This window comes from Heterocephalus glaber, unplaced genomic scaffold, assembly GCF_053883595.1.
Source record: "Heterocephalus glaber isolate CG9 unplaced genomic scaffold, H.glaber_assembly_v1.0 deba00001504, whole genome shotgun sequence".
NCBI lineage: Eukaryota > Metazoa > Chordata > Mammalia > Rodentia > Bathyergidae > Heterocephalus > Heterocephalus glaber.
The window spans coordinates 27,458,692-27,472,913 of NW_028258324.1; the positions used below are offsets into that span (position 1 = coordinate 27,458,692).

General features: G+C 34.0%; 1 protein-coding gene across 2 annotated transcripts in view; it reads left to right on the forward strand.

Moving 5' to 3' along the window:
• The window catches only part of Eif2a (eukaryotic translation initiation factor 2A), a 39,771-nt gene that overhangs the window by 16,881 nt on the left and 8,668 nt on the right, over positions 1-14,222 (forward strand). The window contains exons 3-9 of one of the 2 annotated variants that reach the window (XM_004834451.4): positions 3,770-3,844; positions 7,758-7,876; positions 9,484-9,583; positions 10,081-10,163; positions 12,205-12,278; positions 12,449-12,593; positions 12,736-12,852. In XM_004834451.4, coding sequence (XP_004834508.3) covers positions 3,770-3,844; positions 7,758-7,876; positions 9,484-9,583; positions 10,081-10,163; positions 12,205-12,278; positions 12,449-12,593; positions 12,736-12,852 — 713 coding nt within the window. The remainder of the gene's footprint in view (positions 1-3,769; positions 3,845-7,757; positions 7,877-9,483; positions 9,584-10,080; positions 10,164-12,204; positions 12,279-12,448; positions 12,594-12,735; positions 12,853-14,222) is intronic. The other variant, XM_013071213.3, reaches the window with a different exon arrangement.

Genomic DNA, 14,222 nt, shown 5'->3' on the forward strand with positions numbered 1-14,222 from the left:
GGGAAGTTAACAGGCGAAATTTACAGAAGAGAGAACAAAGGTTAGTGGTCTTACATTTGTATGTTAATTAGCCTGACATGTACTGTTGGTCAGCAGATGTTTTGTAGATTGTTCTATAGATAGCAGTGTCAGTTTTCAAACAAAGAGTTGAATAATTGTGGCTGATACAGATCTTATCTAGTGTCCCAGAACTAACAAGCATCTTTATCTGTTTACTCACATTCAATCACATTTGGGGCTAGGGGAGTTTTATGATTACAGAGTTATGCAGTCCCACAGAACCCTTCTCAGAACAGTTTTGTGAGGAAGAAGAATAAGAAATTTACCTGTAACCAAAGCCTTTTAGTGTTAGGGTTGAAGCTGAGAGTCAGAATTCTTCTCCTGCTTGCTGCAATGGACATGATAGAAGCCGTGCTAAAGTATGGTACCTACTCCTATAGTCTGAGACAGCCAGTGGTATTAGGAGATTCAGGGCTATGTTATTGATTGAATAGTTGAGACACAGGAGCAGGAAGGATAAGTCTGACAAGCCACATGACTGAATCCAGTACAATCTTAATATCATTAGGAATAGAACAGAAGATATTATTGTGTGTGTCTCCGAAGTGAGTTGCAATAGGAACTATATGGAATTTACATGACAGTTTTAACAAGATTTAAAAACTTTAATCTTACTAGTTTTGTAGAAGAATAGTTCTCAAATTGACTGCATTAGAGAACCCTTAAGAGCTTTTTTAAAAACCCAGATCCAATTCAAAATTCTGGGTATTAGGTAATAGTAAGGAGTTAGTTTTGTGAAATGGAGTGGCACGGTGGTGATTATGTTTTTAAAATACCCTTGTCAACTGGACACAGTGGCACATGCCTGTAATCCTACCTACTTGGGAGGCTGAGGCAGGAGGATTGAGTTCAAGGCCAGTGTGAGCAGTTTAGTAAGACCTTGTTTTAGGGATGTAGCTCAATGCAAAGGTCCTGAGTTTAATCCTCACTATCACACAGAGAAAAAAATCCTTAGAGGTACATACTGAAGTAGAATAAAATGATGTAACATCTGGTTTTTGCTTGAAATATTCTGGCATTAAAAATAAAAGTGAACAAAATTGGCTTTAAGATTGGTAATCGATCCATGGTGTAAGACCAAGGGCCTTACCAAACGCTCCAAGGAGCTGACTACAGCGAAGAACACCTGGGAAGGAACACACCGGACAAGTTGGAAAACAGACCTTTATTAGTCTGGCCAGACAGCACTCCCAAAGCAAAATAGCTTAAAGAGGCAACTGGCTCAGAATCCGAGGCTGTTTTTATAGGGGGTTGAGGGGGAAGTTAACATATAGAATTAAAGAAAAGGGGACAAAGGTTAGTGGTCGACTGTCACATATTGATGGTCAGCAGACATCTGCAGCTTGTTCTAACAATTGTGGTGCCTGGAATATCAGTTTCCGGTAAACAAAGAGTTGAGTAGTTTACTCTGGGACTCTAGGTCTGTTACAGATCTCTATCTAGCGTCCCTAAACTAACAAGCATCTCCATCCATTAATTCACATTTTAATCACAATGGGGCTGGAGAAAAAGGAACAAAGGTTATGCAGTCCCACAATGGGTAGATTGTCATGGTTTTTCTCTATTGTTATATATATTTGAAATTTTTCATTTGAAAAGTATACTAAAAGGAAATAGGCAAAACTTCCCAGTTGCCAAGGTTAAGAATGGAATTCTGAGTTCTGTTGTCAGTAAATTTCCCTTTAGTCTTGAATACTATCCTAGAATGAATTGTTTAAAAAAACATACTTTATGCCAGGCTAGGTGGTACATCCCTGTAATCCCAGCATTCAGGAGGCTGAGGCAGGAAGATCCCTATGAATTTGAAGCAGCTTTGTCTACATAGTGAGTTCAAGGCCAACCAGGACTATATCGTGAGATCCTATCTCCAAAAAAAGCAATTTATAATCATTGAGATAAAAAGATGGTTTTTTGAGTCAAGATGACCATGATAAGAGTTAGTTTCAAGCTTATCTCACGTACTTTCTGTGCAAATGCCCCACTTGCATCAGAATTATAGAACTGTAAACAGGATTTTATCAAAGTATCTGAGAAATGAATAAATCTTTGGGTTGGAAGATAACAGAATTGCCATTGGTTAAGAATGAGGTCAGCTAATTAATGAGTTGGTGTTTAAGGGAAGAACTGTTGATGAACTACAAGATTTTCTTAGCTAATTCAACATTCTTATAAATAATTTAGATGATAATTTAGAAGTGATATTTTATAATTTACACATTACACATGAATCTGTAGAATGACTAATATTTTAAAAGAGAAAATCAATATTTAAGTAGATCTGAGTAGATTGGAATGATAGACCAAAACCTGGGGGTAATTTAACAAAGATAACTGTAAAATTCTGCATTATAGTTTGAAAATAAATTGCACAAATATAAGTTACCATTACTGAGTGATTACAGAAACAAATGTCATCTTCAGATAAGTGAGTACAAAGATAATGTTCAGTTTAAGAAGAAAGTATTGTTCAGTTCTTGATATAATTGTTATTTAGCAACTGAAGTTACATTTTGTCCATAAAGTTCTTGTGTAATGTTGTTCTACACTAATAGACTACCTGCACACACATACACATTTCTATTTGAGTCTTTATTATTGGTAGCAGATGTATTCATAATGACCATCTTCAGTCGAGGTGATATAGTACTTACAAAGAGTGATTGAAAAATACAATGTGTGTTACACATTTATTACAGTAAAAGACACACTGGCATCAATCTCCCTCAGAATACTCTCCCTTGCTTTAAATACCCTTATCCCATTGTTCTTGCCACTTTCGGAGGCAATTTGTTAGTCTCTTTATGAATTGTGTTCAAAAGTACAGTTAATGCTCCTGCTGAGTGCCACCCAACAGAGGCAGGCTCATAACACTGTGACGTGTCCTCCTCCACCTTATTCAGCAGATCTAGCACTATGTGACTTCTGGCTCTTCCCCAAAGTTAAAATGACCATGAAAGGATTTGAATTGATTGAGAAAATCAAGGCAGCTATGACAGTACGTAAAACCAACTAAAGACTTGAAACAACCAGAACTGCTTCAGAAAGTAACATGTGTTCTATGTTCAAAGTGAGGAGGAATATTTTTCAGATTAATTGCAGTGTGTAATTTGCTATAGTAATTTTTTTTTTAATTTGACCTTTCACCTCATACAGTTTTGGTTACTTGATAAGAGTATTGTCAAGTAGTTAGATTTTCACAGATGCTGTATAGAATCCTGCATTGATCTTTAATATAAATATTTTCTATTATTATAAGTTCTATCTTTACATATGAGAAATTGATAGATGGTCTTTGTCCTTCAAATCTAGGGACATTGGTTGGCCACTTAATGTAGTCTGTCCATCACTGTTCTATTCTCAGACGTTTACCACAAAATCTCCCTGTTGAAATTGTAAAATCAGGGCTGACAACTGGTAACTTTCACACTCAGTTATATTTTTGTGGTCTCCATACAAACTAGTTATTCGCCCCGAAAGGGATCTGTTTCTCTCAAGATTAATCTGTTGGTATAAAGTCAGTTTCCAACTTACTTTACAGTGGTTGTTGGCACTGTAATCTAAAAGGTAAGTATTTTGGCAGACTAAAACTTTTTGGAGTGTTTTTCTAAAATTTGTGTAAGTTCTTAATAAATTAATAGATCGTAGACTTTATGATCATGTTTTTGAAAAGTGTTAATGTTTATTAATTTAAACTTTTTGTCATTTTCAGGGAATCTCGGAAAAACTGCAAAGTTTATACCTATAGTAAGGATGGGACCTTATTTGCCTGGGCCAATGGAGAAAAGTTAGTGTTCATTTATATAGCATTATATTTTGTGTGTGTCATGAACATGAATATAACTGACATTATTTGAATAACATGTATGTGGGTGTCATCAGTAAAGTCCATCTTTTGATGTCATGATGTAGTGAGAGAACTACAAATGTGTTTATGTATGTATGTATATGTACCATGACTTGAATTATATAGTTACTTAGAATTAAAAATTAATATCAAAAATGTGATTAAATACAGAAGAAATTGAGATGTTATTTTAATAGTGCTATAAGTTATTGATTAGTTTCTTAAATTGTACACTACACTTAGAGAATCCTTTGCTTATTTACCTTAGATTTAGATACTTTATTATTTATTTATTTTTTCTGGTACCAGGGATTGAACCCAGGACCTTGTACTTGTGAGGCAGGCACGGTGCCACTGAGCTAAATCCCCTGCCCTAGATACTGTATTTTTTTAAGTTGATATTTTCACTTTCTATTTGTTTGTTTGTTGAGACAGTGTCTTGCTATATAGATTAAGCTGACCTTGCCCTCACTAGGTACCCCAGGCTGGCCTCAAATTCATTGAGATCCTCCTGCTTCAGCCTCCCTAGTTCTGGGATTAAAGGGGTATGCCACCACACCTAGCTTTTATCTTTAGATAAAAAGATACTTTTTATCTTTGCTGTTAAATTAATAACTGCAGTTAGTACTGTCAGTCCTGTTGTATGTAAAAGTATATAAATTATTCAAAAGAAGATATAGAGATTAATAATGGATTGCCAGAAAAACATTTAAGAAATTGGTTTCCTCCTCAAAAAAATTGGTAACTAGAATTGATTTTTTGTTTTGGGTGTTTTGCTAATTTTTTGATTTGGTTTTTAGATAATTTTTTTGTTTGTTTTGGTTTTTGTGGGTTTTTTGAGACTGGGTTTCATTCTGTAATTCAGGCTGGTCTTGAACTTGGGGCAGTCCTTCTGCCTCAGCCACCCAAGTGCTGGGATTATAGGCATGCACCACCACGCCTGTATTTTGTTTTTGTTTTTGTTGTTTTTTTTGAAACAGGGTCTTGCTGTGTAGTCCAGACTGGCCTTAAACTCATTATGTAGCCCACCCTAGCCTTGAACTTTCAGTGATTCCCCCTGCCTCAGCCTCCAGAGTGCTAGGATTACAGGTAAGTGCCACCACGCCCAACCTTCAAAGGAACAGTTAGTATGATGTACATAAAATATCATTACAAAATTGATTTTGCAAAAAGTTGCTTTGACTAAGTAATCATATTTTACTAAGAAAACCAGTTTTTAATTTTCCAGATGTCACTACAGCATTTCATTTCTCAGACCAGGAAAATTTTCAAAGATTTGCTGCTTGTTTTAAAGTAGCTTTTGTTGTTTTTAACTATCTATAATACTCTTAGGTCAGTTTTGCTTTATTTTGTTTTGTTTGCAGTGCTGGGATTCAAACCTAGGGCCTCACACATGCTAGCCAAGTGGTCTACTACTGAGCTACATCCTCAGCCCAACATTTTTCGGTGTTTTGAAAGGAAAAAAAATGTATGCATTGCTTTGAAAACATCTTTTAAATGATGTTCTTTCTAGTGATAAGTTACTCTACAGTCTTCAAATGCTCAAGTCAGATTGGATGAAACATGATATTTAAAAATTTACTGAAGAAAATTGGTTGAATTAGTTGATTTACCTTTTATGACTGTAAATTCCTGGCAGAATTAGCTTTGATAATTAAAAATTAATGTTTTTTATTTTTTAAATTATTGAATCCAACTCATAAACTTCCACATTCAAATTCTAAATAATATAATTATATTGGGTGTTAACACGGTATTAAGAATCTTAGCCTCAAAGATAGGATATATTCTCAAATTTTCTTTCTTTTGCCATAACTTATTAAGTTTTATTTTTTAATACATATTTAACCTTTTTTTTCCCTTTCAACAACAGTACTGGGGATTGAACCTAAGGGCCTTTGCACTGAGCTACGTCCCCAGCCTTTTTTTTTTTTGAGACAGGGTCTCACTATGTAGTTCAGGCTGGCCGTGAACTTGTTGTGTAGCCCTAATTGGCCTCATACTTGCAGTGATCACTTGGCTCAGCCTACCGAGTGATGGTATTACAGGCATGTGCCACTACACCCAACCCTCTTTTACTTTTATTTTGAGACAGTCTCCCTAACTTCCCAGGTTTGAATTTGACTGCTCCTGCCTCAGCTCCCCAGACGTCTGAATTACAGGCATGTGCCACCATGACCAGCTGAATGTTAATTTATACTATTTGGAATCAGTAGAAATTTACTACCTAGTAAGATACATCATACTTTTCATTGTCTGTCTTTTTAGGTGTCCCTTATTCTAGTGGCTTAGTTTATTGATAAGTATTTTCATCTTTGCATTGTTGTTGATGATTTTATGTATTTCATTCATATCCCCACTTAGCCTTCTTTTGAATTCAAATGTAAATCTTTTTGATGTATCCCTGTATGCCTTTTTAAATGATGTGTCCATCACTTTAATAGATATTTAGACACTGGCATTTTTTCCTGAAAGGGCCATGGCCACAACAGTATAATTATTTCAGGACATGAGAATCAGATATATGGGCCAGGCGTGTAGCTCAGAGGCACCACGCCTGCCTGGCAAGCACAAGGTCCTGAGTTCAATTCCTGGTACTGAGGGGGAAAAAAAAGAATCAGATATAATATATTGATTGTGGTCTTTGCTGTGTTTGTAGTTAACTAAGTCAGAAAATATAACTGATTTTTTCCTTAAATAGGATTTTTTAAAGGAATCTAGGGATAGTTTCATTAAAGTTTGTTAAATTAGGAAGAAATGTTTAAAAAGTTCACAACAAAAATCAAGAAAGCTTCATGTTAGACAGCTGGGCTGGGGATTTAGCTCAGTGGTTTCGCTGCCTGCTGCACAAGCGCAAGGACCCGAGTTTGATCCCCGGTACCAAAAAAGAAAGCTTCATGTAATTTTCAAATATGCAGAGTACAATATGTAATTGCTGAAATAATTTGCAAAGAATTTTATGTGTTATATGCTTAAACTATGCCATACCTTTTGTACCTATTAATTACTACTTATCCTGATCTAGATATTCTCCTCAAACCTGAGAACAAAGTTTCATTCAGCAGTTTCTGGGATAAAATAGGAATCATTCTTGTAAATTCCAAAGCCTTTTTATAATACAGAAAAGCAAGTCAGACTAAAGTGATTTCAAAAGCTTGGCCATGTCATTTATCAGTAGTATGATCTTGAGCAGATCAACCTATTTGATTTTCCTAAGCCTAAATTTAACCATTTATAAAATAGAGGTGATAAAACTTTAAATACTGTTGTGAAGATTAAATGAGAAAATTTACAGAAAGTGGTTGGGCCACTATGTGGTACATAGAAAGTATAGTATCCAAAATATGGAACTGCATTTATTAGTTATTGTCATTTTCATGCCGTAGTAATGCTTATATCTTTGGAGACTGCTTTTGAGATTTTAATGGATATCAAAAATATCTTTACTGATTTCCTGGCTATTAACAGTTTCCATTTATTCAAATGAAAGCATACTCTTGCCATTTTGTCTAGCACCTCTTCTTTCCCTTTTTTTTTTGGTACCAGGGATTGAACTTGGGACCTTGTTGTGAGGCAGGCAGCAGAACCACTGAGCTAAATCCCCAGTCCTCTTGCCCTTTGATTTGATATTATTTCCCCACATTAGCCTTATAAAGGGGCTTTTTAGTAAAATATACATTTTTTAGTTACAGGTGTTTCCTGGATATTTTCTAGAGCTAACTGAAAATTGATTTTTATGGAGAAATGAAAGATTTGGAGTGATCTGTATTTGAAAAGAGGTGTGAATGTTTTGGTTAGTGCTGGCTGTTATAAAATGGTATTTCATTGCTGAAGTAATCTCTTTTGAAACCAGAGTAAATATTATCAGTGTCACTAACAAGAGACTACTGCACTCCTTCGACCTCCCAAAGACAGTTTGCCTTGAATTCTCGCCCCAAAACACTATCCTGGCAACATGGCAGCCTTACACTAGTAAGTATTTTCCCATTGTAAAAATAATTCTGGTAGGACCAATTAAATTTAGTGGAAAAACCGGAACAGTTTATAACCTTGTAAGACAGTAATTAGTTTTTACAATAGTAGATGGTATTTGTGAATATTTATAATCAACAATATTTGTGTTTTCCAAATACAGTGTTCTGAAATTAATTTTAAGGTATAGTAATCCCCTCTTATCCAGAGAAAATATGTTCTTAGTGAATGTCAGAAACTGCCAAGCCCTTTAATTTAATGCCTCTTCTATGTTAACTAAGACCATGCATTGTGGCTGTAACTTTTATGGTTTCAGATCTAACAGCAAAATTAGCATGAATTTCCTTTTCTTTCTTCACAGTTTTATGGATAGATATATTACCATAGATCTTAGCAGTCTTGGCATATTTTTTCCCCTTATGTTAAATAGTTGAGAACCTCTATCTTTTCACTTACAGGAACCACTAGACAGCTTCTCTTTGGCATATCCATATTGTCATCATCCTTGCTTTTATCATTTAAGCCCTTTATTAAGTAAAATAAGGATTACTTGAACACAAGCACAGTATCACCAAGATGGCTACTAAGTGACTAACAGGATGATTCCTGTTTGGGAGGGACAGAGAGTTGGGATGGCACAAAATTCAGGGTGGTGTACCATTTAAAATTTAGGAATTGTTTATTTCTGGTATTTTCTATTTAATATTTTTGGGCTACAGTTGACTGCCAGAAAACTGAATCTTCAGAAAGTGAAACCATAGATAAAGGGGAATATAGTATATTAAGTATAATAAGTATAGTAAGTTAGTAAAAAGATCTGTTTTGAGATAAAAGAAAAAGCTTAAGAAAAAATTTAGAAAGTAAATAAAACAAGAGATTTCTAACTTTAAAAGTCAACGTTTTAAACCATTGTAAGGGAAAGGAAATACAGTAGAAATAACACCTAAGAAATGTGTGCTATTACAGAGTAGGAAACTGCCATTTTCCAACACATTTAAAGATTTCTCATGATAATACATTATTTAATGTATTATACATGAATATACATGAATAATAAAATACTGGGAACTGGTATGGGGGCTTATTTTAATAAACATTTTCTAATATTAATAATGACAAAATAAAAACAAAGAAAATGTTAATATTGTTCATTGTTAGATTGCAAACCTCCTGGGCTTTGTTCTTTCAAGAGACAGGACTCTAATGAATCTTTTTTTCCAAGTAAATAAAAGAGAATTTGAGAATCATGAATGGTTTTATAAAACTTTTTTAAATGACTTATACCATAGAGTCATCCTTTCATGATTTAATCCATTTGACAGTAATCCATGTGAAACTTAATAGATTGAAATCTCTTAAGTATTCGTAAAACCTGTAGTAATTAATTTATTTCAGAAATGCTGGGCTTTTGCTCAAACATACATGCATTGTCATGGCTTTAGGGATGAATGATTAAGTCTATAATTAAGGCTAGAGAGGAAAGTTGACCTAAGGCAGCTCTTATTTGATCTTCATAACTATGTTTAAACTTTTTCTAAGCATGAAATCTTTTTTAAAAAGTGTTAGGAGATGATTATTGCAAAAAAAAATTTTTTGTTTTGTTGCAGCTTCTAAAGATGGCACAGCGGGGATACCCAACCTACAACTTTATGATGTGAAAACTGGAACATGTTTGAAATCTTTTATACAGAAAAAAGCACAAAATTGGTAAATAAATGCTTTAAAGTGCTAATTATTTTCAAAATACTTTAAATATTTTTGTGGTATAATGTTTGTTTCTTTGGTATTGACTTTGAAAATAAACCAAAATCTAGATCTTTAAGGATTTTGTATATAGGAATGTAAAGAGTGAAAATGTGGTCTTCCTTTGTATAGTCTTTTTTTCCCCCCTCCTCCTAGAGATGGAACACAGGAGCGCTTTACTCCTGAGCTATATCCCCAGCCACTTTTTATTTTGAGAAAGGGTATTACTAAGTTTCCCAGGTGGGACTTGACTTTGCGATCCTCTTGCCTTAGCCTCCTAAAGTTCTGGAACTATAGGCGTGTGGGACCATGCCAGCTTCTCCTTTAAGAGAAAAGGGACAATATTTTTTGTCACAAATATTTGTCCTTAAATAGTAAGCTATATCACAAACTTTAACATTGTAATATGATACTACAGTTTGACTAATTTTTCTTTTTTTAATTATTTCTTTGTGATTCAGGTATCCATTCTGGTCAGAAGATGAAATCATTTGTGCCCGAAATGTTAACAACGAAGTTCACTTCTTTGAAAACAACAATTTTAGTATGGAAGAATTTATGAAATAATTTTATTATATACCATAGTTTGAATTTTACTGTTATATCCCATGGTATAATTTAAGATAATTCATCTTTACCCTAGTTGGACTTAGAGTTGGTCAACTTCATGTTCCTTTTTTTTGGTGGATAGACCAAGACTATATCATAAAGTGGTATTCTTTTATCAATAAGCATGTAGTGTTTGGTTGTCTTTAATATAGGGTGCTGACATAAATATTCGGTGCCCACGTGCATTATTTCATCGGTGATGACAAACTTATTGACTCTCTCTCTCCCTCTCTTTCTCTCTCTCTCCTGTTTTTTGTTTTTTTATTGTTGTTGTTTGGGACAAGGTCTTGCTCCGCACTTCAGGCTGGCCTTGAACTCACATGTAGCCTAGGCTGGCCTCCAACTCGTAGTGATCCTCCTGTCTCAGCCTCCTAAGTGCTGGGATTATAGACCTGTGTTACCTCTCCCGGCCCATTACTTTTTGTGTATTATCTGTACTATTACAAAGGAAAATTCCCCCATATACCATGTGGTTACTACTTGAAACTATGAGAAAAGGCAAGAAATTATTCTTTCCCAATTTTAATATATTCTTTCTGTAGCAACCTTTATTGTAAACATTTAGTTTTCTCCCTTTTTCTTAATGAACTATGGATTTAAAATATGTGGTTTAATCCATTGCAGTTATTATTCTTTCTGATGCTCAAATTGTCTCATCCTTGTTCATTTAGTCTTAAATGACTTCTCTGCTATATGTAAGCTATTCTGCTGTCTTTTGTATTTCTTGGTATATATCTACAATCAACTGATTCTCCAAGAAACCCTGTTTCCTTTTTATTAAAAATGGTATTTAGAGACCACAATCTTAAATTTAAAGGTTCTCATTGCTAAGGCACTGATCATTGTTTCTAGGCCTTCTTTTTCTTTCTGTTCTTAAGGCTATAATAATTGTGAGGTAATTCTATAATTCCATTTAAATTAAAATCTGCAAAATTTTTACTTAACATTATCTGTTATTACCTTTTGCTGATGCCAACTATCCTCTGGGTTTGAGAACTGATAATTTGGGAATATTACATTTATATTCATTTGCTTTGTTCATTAATTCTTACAAATAAAATTCTCAGAATACCACCAACTATAACAGCAGTAATGTGATTGCTGAAAATAATTTTAGAAGAAAAAAATTGCATTTATTTTTGTCTTTAGAGTATTTCATTAGTGATTGTTCACTTATGACTATATTATAGTAGAATAAGAATTGGTAACTCTATTCACATGTACCAAAAATTGTTTTATAGACTTTTGAGTTTTGAGTAGTATCTACTTGCTATATCTTGTACTTCATTTTTGTACTTTTGAGGTTCTACCTCATTAGTTTTTGGATTCCCTTGCTTTCTTGTTTTAGTTTTTGTTAGCTTTCCAGAAAAGTGACGGGCACCAGTTTCACAATTTAATGTGCTACTTTTGAGTAACTATTGACCTCTGAAATGAAACAAAGAAAGAGCAATACTAATACCTCTTTATTCCCATTAACTAGAGTTGCAGTATTGTAAGCAGTATGAGTTCTGACTACCTGTGATAGAGTAAGCATCAATGAATATCAGCCATCATTACTACTATTTGGATCATTTTCATGTTTCTGTGTTTCACACTGACTACAGAATTTCCATGTTCACATTCTACAGTAGTAAGCCAGGGTCAAACTTTCCACCAATTGGGCTCTAACACTATTTATTTTAGAGGTTGAAGAGAACTCTACTGTGTACCCGGTATTGTATTCTTAAAATCAGTCACTGAGAGTTAGGTGATATAATCCCATTACTTTTCCAAGCTCACACAGCTAATAAATGTAAGTGAGTAGGAATTCAGGCCTAAGTTGATCTTATTCCCAACCCATGCTTTTGCTGCTGTATTGCTCTGCCTTACCTATACAATACTCTGATGAATACTTTAGTAGTAGTTATACTCAGAGCTTCATATGTCCCTGTTAGCTTCTCTCATCAACCTAACACCATTTACTTTTTTTTTTTTAGATACAATTGCAAATAAGTTGCATTTGCAAAAAATTAATGATTTTGTTTTATCACCTGGACCCCAACCATACAAGGTAATTGCTGTGTTTTTGTTTATGTGGAATATTACATGCTTGAACCTTTTCTTAGTTTTTTGTGTTGGGGGGATGTTTTGCTTTGCTTTATTTTTTGATAGCTATAAAAACATATCCATCCTAGTTTATATGCTTTAAAAATTAAGTGATAATTTATGTCTGTATCGTAGGTAGCTGTCTATGTTCCAGGAAGTAAAGGTGCACCTTCATTTGTTAGATTATACCAGTACCCCAACTTTGCTGGACCTCATGTAGCTTTAGCCAACAAGAGTTTCTTTAAAGCAGATAAGGTTACAATGTTGTGGAATAAAAAAGGTATGACAAATTATTTTTATTTCTCATTTTGTTCTTCAAGTGTTACTTTAAAGTTATATTCATAGATGCATCAAAAAAAGAATACTGATGTTTATCATTTAATTTGTGTTCTAAATTTAATTTTAAGTTTTTGCTGTTATAGCCACTGCTGTGTTGGTAATAGCTAGTACAGAAGTTGACAAGACAGGAGCTTCCTACTATGGAGAACAAACGCTGCACTACATTGCGACAAATGGAGAAAGTGCTGTGGTGCAATTACGTGAGTATTCCTGTAGTCTTCTTTTGAGAAAAATGATAATAAAAAAATAATATGACATAAAAATGGTATAATCTAAATTCTTCAAGTGATGGAATTCAAATACTTTAATAAGTCTTAAGGTAAAATTCCTCTTAAAAAACAAAATCATTCTCAAATATACCCTGTTTTGACAATCCAATTAGTTCATTTGAGTTGTGCCAGCATTTTAGTAGTAGTAGAGCTTCCTGAGTGAGGTAATAACACTCAGGAAATAGATCTAGAGAGTTTCACAATTATGAATACCCAAGAATGTTTCCACTTCATCTTTGTTTGCTTTTTGCGGCAAGTGTGTACTTACTGTATACCTCAGGCTGGCCCCAAACTTCCTGTCCTCCTGTCCCAGCCTTCGTATGCCACTGCTCCCAGCTCATCTGTTGTTTGGATGAGCTAAATTAATTTTAAATACTAGCAGCTTCCCAGTTTTTTTCATTTTGAATTGAACATGTGTGAGTAGGGTAATCTTCCATACACAAAAAAACTGTATTCCCATTGAAGGCAAATAAAACAAGACTGGCCAAAATACCTAGTAAATATAACTGATCAAAAGAAGTAAAACATAATTTTGAAAAAAGAAAACTGAATAAATGAAATTATAATATATAAACAGCCATTTTTTAAAAAATAAAGATTTCATATGCAGCAAAAATAAAAAATATATAACAAAAAATATATGGAAAGAAAACTTTAAAACTGTTCAGAGACAAACTATGACCTTTTAGTAAGGAGAATTTTATAAATATGTCATTTCTGTCCAAGTTAACCGAAGTCCAGAAATAGACTTCTATACCCCTGTAAGAATTCATATGTAATAAAGTTAGCATTGAATCAGTGGAGAAAATACTGATCATTTAATTTATGATTTGGGAACAACTGGCATAAAAACTTCAAAGGAACTAGAAGAAAGTATGAGAGAATGTTTTTTTCTACTCTAGAGTAGAAAAAGAATTTCTAAGCAAGCTAGAAATCATAAGAGAGAAAAATAATAAATTTAATATGGAAAAATTACAGATTTCACAGCCAGGCATTGTTATGTATGCCTGTAATTCCAGCATTTGAGAGGCTGAGGCAGGAGTATCACTGCGAGTTCAAGGCCAGTCTGGAGTACATAGTGAGTTCATGACCAGCCTGAACTACTTAGCGAGACCCTGTCGCAAAACAGTAACAATAACAAAAAAATGAATGACAATGGAGGAAGAAGAGATCTATAAGGAGAGCAAACAAAACACTGGGAAAGTATAATTTTTAAAAGCAGACATGGGGTTGAACGGAGGGCAGGGGAAGGGGGAAAAATAAGAACCAAGAGAGATTATGTAAAGGTGCAAATTTCCAAT